The sequence below is a fragment of the Macaca nemestrina genome, chromosome 1, assembly GCF_043159975.1.
Source record: "Macaca nemestrina isolate mMacNem1 chromosome 1, mMacNem.hap1, whole genome shotgun sequence".
Classification (NCBI taxonomy): Eukaryota; Metazoa; Chordata; class Mammalia; order Primates; family Cercopithecidae; genus Macaca; species Macaca nemestrina.
This window is the reverse complement of record NC_092125.1, coordinates 60,836,006-60,856,821: the sequence shown is the minus strand read 5'-3', so window position 1 is coordinate 60,856,821 and position 20,816 is coordinate 60,836,006. Positions and strand designations below refer to the sequence as shown.

Genomic DNA, 20,816 nt, shown 5'->3' with positions numbered 1-20,816 from the left:
TTCTAAACTAAAAGCAATCTATAATGTAAGTTCCAACAGTACAGATTTGAAATGTTAAAAAGCCTCTTTTCTCCTTATTATTGTGATACTGTTTAAAATCTGCATATGTAAAGTTCAACACAATGTTATTAGCTTGGTGCAAACGTAATTGTGGTTTTTGCCATATGTGTATGTAGGTAATGGCAAAATTACAGCTTTTGCCACATACGTGTATGTATTTTTTTTTTTTTTTTTAGTAGTGGCAAAATCTGCAATTACATTAGCACCAACCTAATACATGTTTTTGTTCTAGTTTTTTGCTCATTGAAGCTTGGGTATCTTTCCATATTTAGAACATCTAGATTTTTTTTTTTTACTATAGCTGAGTGGTATTTTATTGTTGGTTATAGATATACCAACATTTATTTAGGTTATTCTCTTACTGATAGGTGCTTAAATTTTAACTTGAAGGAATTTTGCAGTGAATTTTCTTTTGCCTATATCCAGGTGTTGTGAGTGGTAATAGATATTTATAAATTCCTATCAGAAAATTACTAGGTCAGGGCCAGGCGCGGTGGCTCATGCCTGTAATCCCAGCACTTTGGGAGGCTTAGGCAGGTGGATCATTTGAGGTCAGGAGTTTGAGACCAGCCTGGCCAACATAGTGAAACCCCATCTCTACTAAAAATACAAAATTAGCTGGGCGTAGTAGTGGCACATGCCTGTAATGCCAGCTAGTCGGGAGGCTGAGGCAGGAGAATTGCTTGAACCCGGGAGGCGGAGGCTGCAGTGAGCCGAGGTCACGTCATTGTACTCCAACCTGGGCGACAGAGTGAAACTCTATCTCCAAAATAAATAAATACATACATACGCCGGGCGCGGTGGCTCACGCCTGTAATCCTAGCACTTTGGGAGGCCGAGGCGGGCGGATCACAAGGTCAGGAGATCGAGACCATCCTGGCTAACACGGTGAAACCCCGTCTCTACTAAAAATGCAAAAAATTAGCCGGGCGAGGCGGCGGGCGCCTGTAGTCCCAGCTACTCGGGAGGCTGAGGCAGGAGAATGGCGTGAACCCGGGAGGTGGAGCTTGCAGTGAGCCGAGATCGCGCCATTGCACTCCAGCCTGGGCGACTAAGCGAGACTCTGTCTCAAAAAAAAAAAAAAAAAAAAAAAACATGCATACATACATACATACAAAATCTATACTACAGGGTACATTTTTCCTTTTTTTCTTTTTTCATTGTATTAAAATATTAAAATGTACATAACATTAAATTTTTGCCTTTGTAACCATTTTTAAGGATACAGTTCACTGGCATTGGGTACATTTACATTGCTGTACAACCGTCACCATTGTCTGCCTCCAGACCCTTTCATTATCCCAGACTGAAACCTATTAACACATTTTTATACCTTTAGCTCTTCTCTTGTTGTGGACATTCATTTTCAGTTTTCTCCCTTTGTAGGTAACAATTGACATATATATGTGTGTATATAAAAATATGTATGTATATATTTTTTTACTTGTCTGATTACTTTCTCATGATGGCAGTTCTTCCATGATAGGACAATTCTCTAGAGAACAGTTTATATGAGTATACATATTAAGGACAATTTTTTTTTTTTTTGAGACGAAGTCTTGCTCTCTTGCCCAGGTTGGAGTGCAGTGGCGTGATCTCGGCTCACTGCAACCTCTGCCTCTCGTGTTCATGCGATTCTCCTGTCTCAGCCTCCTGAGTAGCTGGGACTACAGGTGCCTGCCACCCCACCTGGCTAATTTTTGTATTTTTAGTAGAGACAGGGTTTCACCATGTTGGTCAGGCTGGTCTTGAACTCCTGATCTCAGGAGATCCACCTGCCTCAGCCTCCCAAAGTGCTAGGATTACAGGTTGAGCCACTGTGCCCGGCCAAGGATGACTTTTAAAATTGGATTTGGATGTCAGTTTTTCTCCCCCTGACACCACTGTAGAATTTACCCCCAGTTTGATAAGAAAAGTTAATGTAGGCCAGGCTCCGGTGGCTCACACCTGTAATCTCAGCACTTTGGGAGGCCAAGGTGGGAGGATCATTGGAGCCGTAGAGTTCGAGACTGATATGGGCAATACATGTACCTAGACCTCGTCTCTAACAGAAACCTTAAAAAACTAGCTGAGTGTGGTGGTGTTTACCTGTGGTCCCAGATACTTGGGAGGCTGAGGTGGAAGATCGCTTGAGCTCAGGAGGCAGAGGTTTCCATGAGCTGTGATCATGCCACTGCACTTAAGCCTGGGCAACAGAGTGAGACCCTATCTCAAAAAAAAAAAAAAAAAATTAAAAAAGTTAATGTGACTGGAAGGTTAAATGTGTTTTTTAAAGTTATAGATATATAGCTGTTATATAAAAAATGAGATACTTCTATGGTAATACAGAAGTCAAAGTGTCTTTTGCCTAAATGAGTGTTTTTTTTTAACAGGCTTAGTGACATTGCTCAGTGGGAAGATTTGTGGGGAGAGGTATATATGTGATATTTATTTGGGAAAGGGTGTTCATACATATTTTGCTGTTCTCCTGGACAAAAGGTTGAGAAACCACTACTTTGTGTTCTATTTTGTTTGACTGGTTAGAATCAGATTTACCTAACCTGGGTTTTAATTGTAAAACAAAATTTTAAATCTCAAATACTTACAAGTTACTCTAATAAGAGCCTTTGCTTTCTCCTAGGATTGGCAGCCACCATTTGCATGTGATGTTGATAAACTTCATTTTACGCCACGTATCCAGAGACTGAATGAATTGGAGGTAATGTCTTCACTAGTGTTCTGTTTGCCTGTATTCCAGGGGGACCCTCCTTGAAATTATTAGGATGTATTAAAATTGTTATAGAATCACCATTGTAAATCTGTTTTTAGATTTGTATTTGAGCAAATAAGAATATTTCTGTAGAGAACAGGTCTTTAAAGTATCGAATTGGCTAGGCATGGTGACTCACACTTGTAATCTCAGCACTTAGGGAGGCTGGGGCAGGAGGGTTGGCCTGGGCAACATACTGAGACCCTGTCTCTAGTAAAACATAATTTTAAAAATTAGCCAGGTGTGATGATGATGGTGTGTGCCTATAGTTCCAGCTACTCAGGAGGCTGAGGTGGATGGATTGCTTCAGCCTGGGAGGTCAAGACTATAGTGAGCCATGGTTGTGCCACTGCACTCTGCACTCCAGCCTGGGCAACAGAGCAAGACCCTGTATCATACATATTTACATATGTGAAGATACACACACACAAAATTGTATTTTTTTTGTAGGGATGGAGTCTCCCTATGTTGCCCAGGCTGGTCTCAAACTCCTGGGCTCAAGTGATCCTCCTGCCTCTGCCTCCCAAAGCTGGGCATATAAAAGCTTCTTTACTTGTCATATAATTTTAAACAATAATATGGAATTGTGCTTACAGTACTACTTAAGTTCCTTTCAGAGTGCCTACTTATATCACAGGAAGGTTTACTGAGTGTTTAATTCCTTGTCTGTCACGTGGTAGGGGCTGAATTAAATTTTTTTTTGAAGTCACTTAAGATTTTTACTTTTTTTATTATGGAGTCCCGCTCTGTCACCCAGGCTGGAGTGCAACAGCATGATCCTGGTTCACTGCAACCTCTGCCTCCTGGGTTCAAGTGATTCACCTGCCTCAGCCTCCCAAGTAGCTGGAATTACAAGTGTGTGCCACCAAGCCCGGCTAATTTTGGTATTTTTAGTAGAGATGGGGTTTCACCTTTTTGGCCAGGCTGGTCTTGAAATCCTGACCTCAGGTGATCCACCTGCCTTGGCCTCCTAAAGTGTTGGGATTACAGGCGTGAGCCACCATGCCTGGCCTGAATTAAATTTTTGTTGAGTTAATGTGTGTGTGTGGGGGGGGTGGGGGGAGATATATATATATTTTTTTTTGGGGGGGGGGGACAGAGTCTCGCTGTGTCACCAAGGCTGGAGTGCTGTGGCACAATCTCAGTTCACTGCAACCTTTGCCTCTTAGGTTCAAGTGATTCACCTGCTGTGGCCTCCTGAGCAGTTGGGATTACAGACGTGTACCACCATGTTCAGCTAATTTTTGTGTTTTTAGTAGAGATGGGGTTTCACCATGTTGGCCAGGCTGGTCTCAAACTGTTGGCCTCAAGTGATCTGCCCATTTTGGCCTCCCAAAGTGCTGGGATTACAGGTGTGAGCCACCACACCCGACCATGTATAATTATTATTTTTTTATTTTTCTTTTTTACTGAGACGGAGTTTCGCACTGTCATCTGGGCTGGAATGCAGTGGCATGATCTTGGCTCATGAACCTCTGCCTCCCAGGTTCAAGCAATTCTCCTGCCTCAGCCTCCCGAGTAGTTGGGATTACAGGCGCCTGCCACTATGCCCAGCTAATTTTTTGTATTTTTAGTAGAGACGGGATTTCACCATGTCAGCCAGGCTGGTCTTGAACTCCTGACCTCATGATTCACCCATCTCGGCCTCCCAAAGTGTTGGGATTACAGGCATGAGCCACCGCACCCAGCCGTATAATTATTATTATTTTGAGATGGAGTATTGCTGTCTCGTCCAGGCTGGAGTACTGTGGTGTGATCTCAGCTCACTGCAACCTCTGCCTTCCGAGTTCAAGCTGTTCTTCTGCCTCAGCCTCCTGAGTAGCTGGGATTACAGGCAAGCGCCACCACACTCGGCTGATTTTTGTATTTTTAATAGAGATGGGTGTTTCACCATGTTGGCCAGGCTGGTCTTGAACTCCTGACTTTGTGATTCATTTGCCTCGGCCTCCCAAAGTGTTGGGATTACAGGTGTGAGCCACTGTGCCCAGCTGGCCATGTATAATTATTTAACCAGCTATATTTTCTGTATTTTTGGCTGTTTCTCATTGAATTTAGAAAGTGGTATTATATGGTTCTGCTGAAAGAGCATTAAATTAAAAAAATTTTTTTAAAAATGGTATTGTACTTAAATATTCTGTGAAAGAAAATATCACATGGGCAGGTAATAGGATCTTTAAAATAAGCTAAATGAGATGAAAACTCAATCAATTCTTTGTCTTTTAGGCTCAAACTCGAGTAAAATTGAATTTCTTGGACCAGATCGCGAAGTACTGGGAGTTACAGGGAAGTACTCTGAAAATTCCACATGTGGAGAGGAAGATCTTGGACTTATTTCAGCTTAATAAGGTAATGGGCTAATGACCATCTTACCATCTTACTCATTTAATAATCTTACTGACAGAATGAATTTGATCTTCTTTGCCTTAAAAAGGAACTTACTGCTCAGTCAGATGGCTCGCGCCTGTAATCTTAGCACTTTGGGAGGTTAAGGGAGGAAGATTGCTTGAGACCAGCCTGGGTAACATAGGGAAACCCTGTCTTTACAAAAAATTAAAAAATTAGACAGGCATGGTGGCATGTGCCAGCTATTTGGGCGGCTAAGGAGGGAGGATCACTTGAGCCCAGGAGGTGGAGGCTGTGGTGAGCTGTGATTGCACCACTGCACTCCAGCCTGGGTAACTGAGCAAGATGCTGTCCCAAAAAAGAAAGAAAGAACAAAGAAACTTATTTTTTGAGATGTGCAAAATGAGGTTCTCAAGTCAGTTGAGTGATGAGGATCATCAGGCTCTGCTTCCCAGGTCTTGAAGCCTTGTGGAATATTTTGCTGCCACCTGTTTTTCTCATTTTCACACTTTACAAAAATTCTGCAAACTATTTCTTTTTATTACAGATAAGGAAACTGAGGCTCAGGGTGATAAAAAGCTAAAAAGCGCTGAGCTATGGCCGGGCATGGTGGTTCATGCCTGTTATCCCAGCACTTTGGGAGGTCGAGGCGGGTGGATCAACTGAGGTCAGGAGTTCCATACCAGCCTGACCAACATGTCGAAACCCTGTCTCTACTAAAAATACAAGATTAGCTGGGTATGGTGGCACATGCCTGTAATCCCAGCTACTTGGGAGGCTGAGGCAGGAGAATTGCCTGAATCCAGGAGGTGGATGTTGCAGTGAACCGAGATTGCGCCATTGCACTGCAGCCCGGGCAACAAGCGAGAAACTCCGTCTCAGGGAAAAAAAAAAAAGAAAAAAAGCTGAGCCATAATTCAATACCAGGCCCAATTGATTCTGAACTTTACGTTCTTTCCATCAAACATGCTGGCATGCATCCTAGTCTTTAGTTTTTGGAGATTTATTTAAGAGTCCAGAGTAAGACCAAGTATTATAGTCCCTTCTTTGGTAGAGATTTAGTTTTAGGTAAACTGATTCTTTCCACATGATTGCTTTGGGGATGTGAAAAGTAGCTTAGAGGGGACAAAATGTTTATGGACCATGTTGTCAAGAGAGATGTTTAAAATTTCTAACTTAAAATTAGTAGTGTGTATATATGTGTGTGTGAGTATATATGTGTGTGTGTGTGTGTGTGTATGTATATATATATTTGATTGGCAAAACATGTTTTTAAAAGATAACCATAGCCAAGAACATTTTCCCCTTGGAGTCATACTTAGGTGCGATTAGAAGTGACTCCATATAGTTGTTTCTAATTTTGCTATTTTAACAGTTAGTTGCAGAAGAAGGTGGATTTGCAGTTGTTTGCAAGGATAGAAAATGGACCAAAATTGCCACCAAGATGGGGTTTGCTCCTGGCAAAGCAGTGGGCTCACATATCAGAGGGCATTATGAACGAATCCTTAACCCCTACAACTTATTCCTGTCCGGAGACAGCTTAAGGGTAAGTTTGGGGGCTAGCCTTAACCTGTTTTATCTTACTACTTATCAGTACATTGTCTTTTCAGGAAAATGAAAAGGCCTTGATTGTGTTTGGAAGACCTTGTTTTAGAAGACCTTGTTTTGTCGGGGTGCGGTGGCTCACTCCTGTAATCTCAACACTTTGGGAGGCCAAGGCAGGTGAATCACCTGAGGACAGGAGTTTGAGACCAGCATGGCCAACATGGCGAAACCTCGTCTCTACTAAAAATACAAAAATCAGCTGGGCATGGTGGTGGGTGCCTGTAATCCCAGCTACTCGGGAGGCTGAGGCAGGAGAATTGCTTGAACCCAGAAGGTGGAGGTTGCAGTGAACCGAGATCGTGCCACTTCACTCAAGCCTGGGCAAAGAGCAAGACTCCGAGACTCCGTCTGAAACAAAAAAATACCTTGTTTTGTGTTTTTTCCTCTAGTGTTTTTGTTCTGCTTTGAGAGCAACTATACTTAGAAGTTTGTTTCTGGAATGAATAAGATTGTGGAGGAAATTTTTTTACTGTCAAAAGCTGAGGAGTTGATTATTATCTACTTGTTACAACTTTGCCTTCTCTTTAAATTTAAAGTAGCTAAAGTATTCCTGGCTGTCATATGAAGGTATAAGCTGTGAAATAACTTACCTACCTATTCTCTTTTGCCAGCTGAGATTTTTTAGGAGATTGTCAGAATGTTGATATGGTAAAGATAGGGGATTTTATAATGCTGCATAGCTAATGGGTTCCTCTTCTAGCAGTTCCTATGTAGCCATGTTCATTTCTGACAAAATGGTATTTGTGAAATTATTCACTTAAAAACTTGTAAGTAAAACAATACTATAAAAGATTCCCATTTATTTCCATGCCTTGGTAGAAAGAAGAGGGGTGTCATTATCCATTCACACCCTTTGAGTTATTTTAGGACTACAGCAGTGAGCCCTATAATTTTAAGAATTGTTTTCTGTGCTGTAGAGAGGTAGGAAGAGAATAACATAGTTTTTGAGGGGTAAGTCACTAACCAAAGTCCCGTCCTAATACTATGCACACACAAACACACCATCTGTAATGCTTAAATCCAGTAGATTTGTTTTTCTTCCCTCTTTCCCTTATTGATTCCAGGTGAACACTTTTTTTTTTTTTTTTTTTTTTGAGATGGAGTCTCGCTCTGTCCCCCAGGCTGGAGTGCAGTGGGGCGATCTCCCGGTCACTGCAAGCTCCGCCTCCCGGATTCATGCCATTCTCCTGCCTCAGCCTCCCGAGTAGCTGGGACTACAGGCGCCTGCCACTGCACCCGGCTAATTTTTTGTATTTTTAGTAGAGAGGGGATTTCACCGTGGTCTGGATCTCCTGACTTCGTGATCCGCCCGCCTCAGCCTCCCAAAGTGCTGGGATTACAGGCGTGAGCCACCAGGCCCGGCTAACACTTTTTAGCATAGAAGAAAGTGGCCAATCTGACATTCAAAACTTTTTTTTTGTTTGTTTAATACATTATGTGAATGTTTAGTGAGCCCATGGATGAAATTGTTTAGAATGTTGAGTGTGAGCCGGGAGCGATGGCTCAGGCCTGTAATCCCAGCACTTTGGGAGGCCAAGGTGGGCGGATCACTAGATGGAGAGATGGAGACCATCCTGGCCAACATGGTGAAACCCTGTCTCTACTAAAAATACAAAAATTAGCTGGGCATGGTGGCGCGCGCCCGTAGTCCCAGCTACGTGGGAGGCTGGAGCAGGAGAATTGCTTGAACCCAGGAGTTGGAGGTTGCAGTGAGCTGGGATTGTGCCACTGCACTCCAGCCTGGGTGACAGAGCAAGACTCTGTCTCAAAAAAATAAAAAAAATTAAAAAAATAAAAAATAGGCTGGGTGCGGTGGCTCACACCTGTAATCCCAACACTTTGGGAGGCCTCAGGTGGATCCCCTGAGGTCAGGAGTTTGAGATCAGGCTGGCCAACATGGCAAAACCCCGTCTCTACTAAAAATACAAAAAAAAAAAAAAAAAAAAAAAAAAAGCTGGATGTGGTGGCAGGCGCTTGTAATCTGAGCTACTTGGGAGGCTAAGGCAGGAGAATTGCTTGAACCCGGGAGGCAGAGGTTGCAGTGAGCCAAGATCGCGCCATTGCACTCCAGCCTGGGTGACAGAACAAGACTTAGAATGAGATTGTCTCAAAAAATAAAGAAACAAAAATAAAAAATAGAATGTTGAATGTGGAACGTTTTTGCCTCATAGTCACATCTAGATACAGTTACCTGTAATAGGTTAATTTTCTCTTCTTGAACTCTTCCTAAGTATGGAAGTTATAGTGAATAAAGGAAGAGAGAGTCCTTTTAATGATGCTTTGTGGATTGTAACATTTTAGAAACATGTCACTTATATACTTAAAAAGGCAATGTAGTTTTATGGTTAAAAGTCACTTAAATATTTATACAATCAAGGAGTTGAAAGGAGTAAGTATTTAAAAGGTACCCTTTTGTAAACATTGCATCTACAGTAAAGGTAGATATTTGTGAGTGACTTTACTGTGTGCCAAGTATGTTTTTTTTTTTTTTTTTTTTTGAGACGGAGTCTCGCTCTGTCGCCCAGGCTGGAGTGCAGTGGCGCGATCTCGGCTCACTGCAAGCTCCGCCTCCCGGGTTCACGCCATTCTCCTGCCTCAGCCTCCCGAGTAGCTGGGACTACAGGCGCCCACAACCGCGCCCGGCTAATTTTTTGTATTTTTAGTAGAGACGGGGTTTCACCGTGGTCTCGATCTCCTGACCTTGTGATCCGCCCGCTTCGGCCTCCCAAAGTGCTGGGATTACAGGCGTGAGCCACCGCGCCCGGCCGCCAAGTATGTTTTAGGAAGTGATACACATTCATTGTAGAAAGTTTAAAAACACAGGAGGAGAGTATGGCAAAATAAAATCACTCCTGATCCTTCCACCTGTTATTTCTCTCAGGGCTATTTTTATGCATACATTCACAAATTGAAAGTGTACTCTTCTTCAATGATGTATACATCATTGCATCTTGGGTTTTTTTACTAATCATATGAGCATTTGCCATATCATTGAATAGTTTTGAAAATGCGATTTCTAATGACTGTGGCAATCCATTTTTTATAGCCAGACCTTATTTTTATTTCTTCTATTGTAGAACGTTTAGGTCGATTCTAGTTTTTTATTATAATACTATGATGAACATTCCTTGTATGTAAATTTTCACATCTATTTCTGATTTTTGAAATAGTTATTAGGGAGAGAAGAATTGAAGAACATATACTTAGGAAAAACAGAGGTGTACAGTGAAGGAATTATTGCAAAAGGGTGAAGGGAGAGTATAAGTTAAATTTTAGGAAGCTTGAGAAAAGTTGATACACTGTTCCAGTGGAACAGAGGCCTCAATCTTGCATCATCATGTTTTCTAAATGTCTTAAGGGATTGCTCTGCCTTTGTGGGATGATGTGGTTATGGCATGATGATGATATTAAATCACCTGTAAGTCCTAGTTTCTCAAGTAAAGGTTAAAATTAGCATCTGTATGTTAATAACACTAGATATAAAACCATATCATGTGTATTTTTAATTGTGGTTTGGAGCAAAATAATAAAGCTCTTCTTATTTATTCTAAAAAACTACAGGGCATGATTGTCTTAGATCTGCAAAGTCCTTACAGAACCAAGCTGACCATAGATGATGGAACCATTGAGACTAACTAGTAGGAGAGAGGAACCACATATGTAGTATCCGAATTTGTGATCATCCACTTAGTACAATTTATTTATTTATTTATTTTTTTTTTTTGAGACGGAGTCTTGCTCTGTCGCCCAAGCTGGAGTGCAGTGGCGCAATCTCGGCTCACTGCAAGCTCCGCCTCCCGGGTTCACGCCATTCTCCTGCCTCAGCCTCCCGAGTAGCTGGGACTACAGGCGCCCGCCACTGCGCCCGGCTAATTTTTTCTATTTTTAGTAGAGACGGGGTTTCACCATGGTCTCGATCTCCTGACCTTGTGATCCGCCCGCCTCGGCCTTCCAAAGTGCTGGGATTACAGGCGTGAGCCACCGCGCCCGGCCTCACTTAGTACAATTTATGTAATTCAGCTCAATTTGTATTTTCCTAATCACTCATACTTTTGTGTCTCCAATAGAAAGTACGTTGGATACATAAAAGGGATTAATTTACATGATGAACAGGTTTTATTCCCCTCTGCATGCTTTCATTAAACATACTCTAAATGCTCAACTGAGGACTTGTTACAAAACAGAAGGCAATGTTCTATATACTACTTTTTGTAAAAAACAAAATATTTTTTTCTCTCAATTGTCATTGGTGTTTAGTTTGTCTCATAATTTTTTTCTTTTTTCTTTTTTTTTTTTTTTGAGACGGAATCTTGTTCTGTCACCCAGGCTGGAGTGCAGTGGCACGATCTCGGCTCACTGCAATGTCTGCCTCCCAGGTCCAAGCGATTCTCCTGCCTCAGCCTCCTGAGTAGCTGGGATTACAGGCATGTGTCACCACATCGGCTAATTTTTGTATTTTTAGTTAAGGACGGGGTTTCACTATGTTGGCCAAGCTGGTCTTGAACTCCTGACCTCAAGTGATCTACCTGCCTCGGCCTCCCAAAGTGCTGGGATTACAGGCGAGAGCCACTATACCTAGCCGTAAGTCTTTTTTTTTTTTTTTTTTTTTTTTTTGAGACGGAGTCTCGCTCTGTCACCCAGGCTGGAGTGCAGTGGCCGGATCTCAGCTCACTGCAAGCTCCGCCTCCCGGGTTCACGCCATTCTCCTGCCTCAGCCTCCCGAGTAGCTGGGACTACAGGCGCCCGCCACCTCGCCCGGCAATTTTTTTGTATTTTTTAGTAGAGACGGGGTTTCACCGTGTTAACCAGGATGGTCTCGATCTCCCGACCTCGTGATCCGCCCGTCTCGGCCTCCCAAAGTGCTGGGATTACAGGCTTGAGCTTGAGCCACCGCGCCTGTACCTTATTTAAGGCACCACCGCACCTGACCAACTTTTTTCAGAATGTAAATGCTTAACTATTAGGAATATAATAGTTAACTTCTGGATCAAATCAATTTGTAGTTTTAAGTAGAATGAGTAGAATATTTAATATTTATAGGGTGCTATTACCAGTGGTAGATTTACTACTTGTTAACAAGTAATGAGTCAGTATTTTTAAATAGTATATCATATTTCTTAACTATCAGAAATAAATTTTATCATTTTGTCGCTTTGTACTTTCTTTTGTTCTTTTGCCCGTCTCTGTATTTCTGCAAATGTGAGGAGGAAAGGGGCCAATCTCATTAGTGAGATTCTATGGTAGTAACTGCCCGTAGTGTCAATGCTTCAGGAAGGTTGTTATTTCCATGTATCTCATTCCAAATATAGCTGCTATAACACACCCCAGAGGGTTACTTTTGAAACTTTTACAAAGGTTTTTCGTGAGGTTTGTGGGTCCTCTTATGAAAGAGTAGTACTTACCTGAAATTCATATTAGCTTCAGTGGCAACATTTTGTTGTGTTAATAGCTTAGAATAAAACTAAAAAGAAAAACCAAAGCAAGAAGAGAGATGCATTTTTGATCAGAACCAAAGTTATTGCTGTGGGCTACCAGTTGATCTTTGCCTTGCGAGTTAGACTTTGTAGGGATATACTGTGGTAAATAGAAACCCTAGTGAGGAAGACTGCTTTAGTTAAATGACCTGTTTTCTCAATTCAGGTGATATCTTTGGATGATAACTTTGCTAGTTATATCTGAAACTATACAGTTGTAAAATCTAGAAAACATATTGGATTCCCTATTTTTTTAATTCCAAATACTTTTAAAAAATGAGATATTTTTAATATGGAAAATTGTTTTGGGAGCTTATAAGGGGCCTTTCTAACAATATGGACCTTCCATTAACTGACAGTTGCAAGCACAAATAATTCCAAGTGGTTTATTGGGAATGCCTTGAGACAGCTATGGTCTGTTGTAACCTGATGATGTCAGCAATGAAAAATCAAAGCAAAACCCCCTGTTAAAAATTTTTAAAATGTTTTAAACCTTTATAGATGTATGTATGTGGTTGGTAACTGCAGACTTGTCTTTATTTTTATTTAGATTTTTAAAAATTATAGGCCTGTTGTCTAGATAAATAGTTGTAAAATGTACCTTACAAAAATCCACTGAAACTCTGTAAGATTAAAAAGGGAAGGAATTTATCAGTATAGTTGTTATTTCTAGTGTTTGCAGAAGCCAAACCTGACCACAGACACTAAGGACAAGGAGTACAAACCCCATGATATTCCCCAGAGGCAGTCTGTGCAGCCTTCGGAAACGTGCCCCCCAGCCCGACGAGCAAAACGCATGAGAGCAGAGGTAAGAGCCTCATGAGGTTAATTTAGAAGGAATTCTCAAGCCCTATTACCAATGGCTGTCTGACACTGGATTTCTCTCATGTGTATGCTCTTTGTAGTTTTGAACCTTGTTAATCTCGCAAAGGGATGCTGTTTGTATTCCAACTTTTACACTTGGGTGAATTGTACCATCAAAGGGATAAGGAATCGAAGAAGTCTTTCTAAGTTTATGCTGCCTGTACAGACTGCTGCTTGTTACCAATCAAGGCCTTAGGAAGAATTGGTGTTCTGTGTTCCTACTTGGATTGCCCATTACCCTCACAAAGTTGGGCAATGTTTAATGGGGATTAAGGCTAGAAAACATGTAGATTAGGAGGTTTTTTAAACAGAGTGGTTAGAAGACAGTTAAAGCCATTTTTCTCAGACTTCTTTTTTTTTGAGAGACAGAATCTCACTCTGTTGCCCAGGCTGAAGTGCAGTGGCACGATCTTGGCTCACTGCAACCTCCGCCTCCCAGATTCCAGCAATTCTTCTGCCTCAGCCTCCCCAGTAGCTGGGACTACAGGCGTGTGCCACCACGCCTAGTTAATTTGTTTTGTATTTTTAGTAGAGACGGGTTTCACTGTGTTAGCCAGGATGGTCTCAATCTCCTGATCTCATGATCCACCCATCGTGGCCTCCCAAAGTGCTGGGATTACAGGCGTGAGCCACCGCGCCTGGCCTCTTCTTTTTAGAGATGGTCTCGCTCTGTCACCTAGACTGGAGTACAGTGGCATGATCATAGCTTACTGCAACTTTCAACTCCCAGGCTCAGGTGATAACTGCCACCTCAGCCTCCCGAGTAGGTGGAACTACAGATGCATGCCATGCAGAACTACAGATGCATGCCATGCATGCCTAACTAATTAAAATTTCTTTTGTGTGAGATGGAGTCTCGCTCTGTCGCCCAGGCTGGAGTGCAGTGGCGCGATCTCGGCTCACTGCAAGCTCCACCTCCCGGGTTTATGCCATTCTCCTGCCTCAGCCTCCCGAGTATGCAACACCTGGCTAATTTTTGTATTTCTAGTTAGAGATGGGGTTTTGCCTGATGGCCAGATTGATCTCAAACTCCTGGCCTCAAGTGATCCACTCACCTCGGCCTCCCCAAATGCTGGGATTACAGGTGTGAGCCACCTCACCGAGCCACAATTTGTTCTTGATCCTTTGACTTTCCCTATTTTTTTTTTTTTTTTTGAGATGGAGTCTTGCTCTGTCACCCAGGCTGGAGTGCAATGGCATGATCTCAGCTCACTGCAGCCTCTGTCTCTTGGGTTCAAGCAATTCTCCTGCCTTAGCCTCCCAAGTAGCTGGGACTACAGGTGCATGCCACTATGCCTGGCCAATTTTTGTAATTTTAGTAGAGACAGGGTTTCACTGTTAGCCAGGGTGGTCTTGAATTCCTAACCTCAAGTGATCTGCCTGCCTTGGCCTCCCAAAGTGCTGCGATTACAGGTGTGAGCCACTGTGCCTGGCCAACTTTTCCCTATTTTAAAATTTCTCATCCATGCTTTAATAGTAGTTTCAAAGGTGAGCTTTCTTCCTTAGGAAGAGAGAGAAGTATGTTTTGAATGCTCTGTTAATAGAGGCAATTGGTAGGATATAGTCATCTTGAGATTCCAGTTGGATTTTTAAAGATTATATCTTCTTAAAGGAAATATTCATATATGTGACAATTTTTTTAGGCCATGAATATTAAAATAGAACCCGAGGAGACAACAGAAGCCAGAACTCATAATCTGAGACGTCGAATGGGTTGTCCAACTCCAAAATGTGAAAATGGTAAGAAAATTTATCAGTGAATAGGAAAGAAAAAGTAAATAAAGTAAAAATAACTATTCATAAGTAAACATTATAAGCTGAAAAAGTCAATGGAAAAAATTAAAAAGTAAACATTAGAGCAGCTATTACACTGGGTTGAGCTTTGAGAAATAAAATCTTAATATATCAACAATGTCCTTGTTCTCATAATTAACTGACTAGTGGGAGAGAGAAACAGAAACTATATGTATGCATATTAGGAGTGTGGATGAGTTTCTCAGCTCTAGTGAGTTGCTACTTTGAAATTTGATTTAACGCAGTTACTTGAAGTAATTTGTGAAAAACATAGGTGCCTTTGACCGAGTGTCTAATAGATTTATTTCAGGCAAGGCAAACAGACATGTTCCTAAATCTGAATTGTAGTTAATTGCTTGTCTGGCTATCACTTGATGTAAGTCACTGAGAGGTGGATTTGAGATTCTCTTTTTTTTTTTTTTAAAGTTATTCTGAAATTTATTTGCATCTTTAAAGAGTACTAAAAGAGATCAAACTTATAATTCACAGCACTTTTTTTTCTTTTTTTCTTTCTTTTTTTTTTTATTATTATTATACTTTAAGTTCTAGGGTACATGTGTATAACGTGCAGGTTTGTTACATATGTATACTTGTGCCATGTTGCTGTGCTGCACCCATCAACTCGTCAGCACCCGAGATTCTCTTAAGAGAAATCTTATATATGAGGCACATACAAATTAAGAAGTTAATAAAATGTGTTCCACCTAGGGATTAGTGAGGTAGTGGAAAGGCAGCACAATGCAGTGGAAAGTACAATATAAAGTAATACAGTAATCTTGGCACAACCGCTAACTAGTTATGTAACTTTAGAGATGTTTCTTGACTTACTTTAACATCAGTTTTCTTACCTTTGAAATGGGTTTGTTGTGAAGGATTAAATACTTTATGGGAAGCATTGAGCACACTGCCTACCACATGATAGTTCAGTAATTGATAGCCAGTGTTTTTGCCAAACTTCTTAGTCTTCAGAACCAGGAATTTGGAGACCAGGAGGATGACCAGGAAGTCATCTTAGATCATGGAGAGATAATGTGTTATATGGAGGAGGTATAGTTGGGGAACTGTTGGTCTCTTACAGTCATGGCCAAGAGGAATTTGATTTCATCTGTATATGTTATGTGTTGGTCTTAAGAAAACTTAGTTCCTATTTTGAAAGCATACAAACCTGAGAGACATCTTCAGAAGTAACCTACATCCTGAAATTTAAATGGCACAAGAGTTTGCATTTTATCATAAAGTAATCAGCATTTGAGACCTTGAATAAAGTATACTGGGTGCTATTGCTACTAAAATGAAAACACACATGAAATTGTGTTTGTGTACGGTATGTGCTTTGGGAGGGAGATGATCAGTTGAGGGAGGAAGTGGAAAAAAGCTTTGTACAGAAAGAGCTAATTTTGGATTGCCTCCTACAGAGAAAGAAATGAAGAGTAGCATCAAGCAAGAACCTATTGAGAGGAAAGATTATATTGTAGAAAATGAGAAGGAAAAGCCCAAGAGTCGATCTAAAAAGGCCACCAATGCTGTGAGTGACATCTCCCTTTCTCCTTTTTCTTTCCTATTTTCCTTCTTCCCTTCCTTTCTTTAATCCCCTTTACCCCCAAGTTTAAACTTAAATTTGTGCTTTAAATAAGATTGTTTAACTTAGTGTCTGACAATAAAAATATCTTTTGAAGTCAGTTTGTAGTATTAGTTAATAAATGAGGAATGAGGAAATACATGATCGTACTATAAAGATGGTAGTAACATCTGGAGGGGGCATTGACTGCCATTTTCTGGAATACATTCAGTTTTAGCACTGAATAATAATGAACTGTAATCTAGCTCATTATACGTAGAATTGCTCATAATTCACTAGCTCCCTTCTACATGAGCTGAAGGCTAGCTCAAAAATCCAAGTTAGTGTTTTCCAACTTTCCAGCTAGCAAAGGGAAGGAAGGAAATGGAAAGAAGGAACAAAAAGGAGAAAGGAAGGAGGAAGAGGAAGGAAGGAATGAAAAGGAAGTAGAGAAGGAAGGAAGAGAAAGAAAAGGAACAAAGGAAAGCAGTGGGGAGTAGGGAGGAGGGCATGGCAGAGTTAGAGGGCTGGGAGCTGTTTATTCTGTGGAAAACTTTTATTAAAAGTAAAGCCTGATGGCATTAGAAAGGATCTGGTTCTTCTCTACCCCCTTCTGAGAGCCTGAAACAGTGCTTTTTTTCATGGAACTAGAAATTATTCTAATTGAGTGTTCTCTCCATAAATGTCACCTTCTGCCCCACCCCCTCTCCCCAATACAATCAGAAAACTGATAGAGCTAGATTCTTATTTGCTACAGTAAATATACTGAAACAGTTAGACTCCCCGTTTAGTTGAATTCTCAGCTTTCTAGTATTGAGTAATAGTTTGCTATGGCTGCCATAAGGATGTGCCACAGACTGAGTTGCTTAAACAACAGAAATTTATTTTTTCACAGTTGTATAGGCTGGGAAATTTGAGATCAAGGTGTTGGCGGAGTTGATTTCTTCTGAGCCCTCTTTCCTTGGCTGTAGATGGCTGTCTTTCACATGGTCTTTCCTCTGTACATATCTTTGTCCTTATAAGGACACCAGTCATATTGGATGATTACCTCTGTAAGGACTCATTTCCAAATATAGTCACATTCTGAGGTACCGAGGGTTAGGACTTCAACATACGAGTTTTTGGGGGAATACAGTGTACCTGATAAAAAGTAATACCTGGCCGGGCGCGGTGGCTCAAGCCTGTAATCCCAGCACTTTGGGAGGCCGAGACGGGCGGATCACGAGGTCGGGAGATCGAGACCATCCTGGCTAACACGGTGAAACCCCGTCTCTACTAAAAAATACAAAAAACTAGCCAGGCGAGGTGGCGGGCGCCTGTAGTCCCAGCTACTCCGGAGGCTGAGGCAGGAGAATGGCGTAAACCCGGGAGGCGGAGCTTGCAGTGAGCTGAGATCCGGCCACTGCACTCCAGCCTGGGCGACAGAGCGAGACTCCGTCTCAAAAAAAAAAAAAAAAAAGTAACAAGTATGCCTTATCACTGGGCATTAGGGGAACTTCTTTTTTTTTTTTTTTTTTTTTTTTTTTTTTTTTTTTGAGACGGAGTCTCGCTCTGCCGCCCAGGCTGGAGTGCAGTGGCCGGATCTCAGCTCACTGCAAGCTCCGCCTCCCGGGTTTACGCCATTCTCCTGCCTCAGCCTCCCCAGTAGCTGGGACTACAGGCGCCCGCCACCTCGCCCGGCTAGTTTTTTGTATTTTTTTAGTAGAGACGGGGTTTCACCATGTTAGCCAGGATGGTCTCGATCTCCCGACCTCGTGATCCGCCCGTCTCGGCCTCCCAAAGTGCTGGGATTACAGGCTTGAGCCACCGCGCCCGGCTAGGGGAACTTCTTAACCATGACCCCTTAATTAGAATTAAAAGTGGTAGTTTATTTATATTTTTTTAGAGACGACTGGAGTACAGTGACACAATCATAGCTACTGCTGCCTTGAACTCCTGGGCTCAAGGGATCCTCTTGTCCCAGCCTCTTAAGTAGCTGGGACCACAGGTGTGCACCACCATGCCCAGCTAATTTTTCTTTTTTAAATTTCTTGTAGAGACAGTGTCTTGCCATATTGCCTAGGCTGGTCTCAAACTCCTGGCTTCAAGCAGTCCCACCAGGCCCCCAGAAAGTGTTGGGATTATAGGCTTAAGCCACTGTGCCAGGAACTTTAAAACAGTTTTGTTTTAAATATGGAAAAATTATATTTTCCTTCACAAATTATACTTTTGGTTAGGTTGGTAATTTATTACCTGGTGTCTTTTTTTTCTCTTTTTTTTCTGAGACAGGATCTCTGTCACCCAGGCTAGAGTGCAACAGTGCAATAAGGGCTCACTCCAACCTTGACCTACGAGGCTCAAGCAGTCCTCCTCCCTCAACTCCCCAAATAGTTGGGACTACAGGCATGTGCCACCACACTTGGCCTGTAACCTTAGCATCTTGTTGTTTTGGAACCTACTAAAAACTTTAAATAACAAACTTTAAACATATGACAATTGAGAAAGCTAGGAGATTCCACCTTATATTTGGGTATGCATGAGGTATTGTGAAATATCCTTCATAGAAAGTGAAGCATTTTTATTTAAAGTATCCTTTATAGAGGTTGAAGCATTTGTAGCAGGATGTAGAGACTAGATTATGCCTCAGATCCATTTCATTTCTAGAATTTTAGAAAATCAAATAATAGATCATGTTCCTTTGTTCTGTACCCATTTTTATTGCTGCAGGTGGATCTGTATGTCTGTCTCTTATGTGGCAGTGGCAATGATGAAGACCGGCTACTGTTGTGTGATGGCTGTGATGACAGTTACCATACCTTTTGCTTGATCCCACCTCTCCATGATGTCCCCAAAGGAGACTGGAGGTGTCCTAAGTGTTTGGCTCAGGTAATAATTAATGGTAGAGGTAACACTAGAAGATTTTTTTAGGGCATTTTTCTTTGCCTTTGAGTTTTTTTTATTTTTTATTTTATTTTTAGACAAGGACTAACTTTGTTGCCCAGGTTGGAGTGCAGTGGCACAAACATGGCTCACTGCAGTCTCAACCTCCCTGGCTCAAGCAGTTCTCCCACCTCAGCCCCCCAGGTAGCTGGAACTACAGGCCCATGCCATGATGCCTGGCTGATTTTTGTATTTTTTGTACAGAGGGGTTTCACCATGTTGCCCAGGGTTGATCTTGAACTCCTGAGCTCAAATAATCCTCCTACCTCGGCCTTCCAAATTGCTGGGATTACAGGTCTGAGCCACCTCATTTGGCCTGCCTTTGAGTTTTAGATTTGGCAGTCAACAGTAATGAGGTCCATGAAGAAAACTGGGATGGACCTGAATAGGAAAGAGGTCTTAGAAGTGAGTTCCACAATGTATGTGGGTAGTTAAGAGGCAGAAAATAATTTGTAATAACTATCTTTTTTTAAAAAAATTCTTATAAAAAGCATTACATGCTCTTTGCAAGAATTATTAAAACACTGAACAACTTAAAAAGTAGAGCTATGCTTTCACAGTGCATACATAACCACTGTTAATGTCTTGGTGTATATTCATCCTGCCTTTTTTCTATTTTAAACAAATGGAGCTACATTATATAAGTAATTTTAGTAATCTGCTTTTTTCATTTATAGAGACATTTTCATGTAGCACTTTGATTACTGATGTTTTTAATAGTGCATGCTGTCATTGGTAAAATCTGAAAAGGATCTATGATTATCTTTTTGAGGTTTTTTTTTTTTTTTTTTTTTTTTTTGAGACGGAGTCTCACGCTGTTGCCCAGGCTGGAGTGCAGTGGCGCGATCTCGGCTCACTGCAAGCTCCGCCTCCTGGGTTCACGCCATTCTCCTGCTTCAGCCTCCTGAGTAGCTGGGACTACAGGCACCCGCCACCGCGCCCGGCTAATTTTTTGTATTTTTAGTAGAGACGGGGTTTCACTGTGGTCTCGATCTCCTGACCTTGTGATCCGCCCACCTCGGCCTCCCAAAGTGCTGGCATTACAGGCTTGAGCCACCGCGCCTGGCCTTTTTTTTTTTTTTGAGACAGGATCTCACTCTGTCACCCAGGTTGGAGTACAGTGGAGTGCAGTGGTGTGATCTCAGCTCACTGCAACCTCCGCCTCCCCAGCTCAAGTGATCCTCCCATCTCACCTCCCAAGTAGCTGGGACTATAGGCTTGCACCACCATGCCCAGCTAATTTTTGTATTTTTTAGTAGAGACAGGGTTTTGCCATGTTGTCCATGCTGTTATCAAACTCCTGAGCTCAGGTGATCCGCCTGCCTCGGCCTCCCAAAGGACTGGATTACAGGTGTGAGCCATTGCGTCCAGCCATTAGGATTATTTTGTATTAATATTATGTAGCAGTCAGTCTATTACCCTTGTTAGGGTTAAATTGTAATATAATAGT

General features: G+C 41.8%; 1 protein-coding gene across 4 annotated transcripts in view; it reads left to right on the top strand.

Annotated features, from left to right (window-relative positions):
- Positions 1-20,816, top strand: part of LOC105484747 (lysine demethylase 5B) — an 84,066-nt gene that overhangs the window by 29,951 nt on the left and 33,299 nt on the right. For all 4 annotated transcript variants that reach the window (XM_011746668.3, XM_011746669.3, XM_011746672.3 and 1 more), the window contains exons 2-8: positions 2,681-2,758; positions 5,033-5,155; positions 6,528-6,698; positions 12,905-13,039; positions 14,739-14,835; positions 16,305-16,414; positions 19,154-19,312. In XM_011746668.3, coding sequence (XP_011744970.2) covers positions 2,681-2,758; positions 5,033-5,155; positions 6,528-6,698; positions 12,905-13,039; positions 14,739-14,835; positions 16,305-16,414; positions 19,154-19,312 — 873 coding nt within the window. The remainder of the gene's footprint in view (positions 1-2,680; positions 2,759-5,032; positions 5,156-6,527; positions 6,699-12,904; positions 13,040-14,738; positions 14,836-16,304; positions 16,415-19,153; positions 19,313-20,816) is intronic.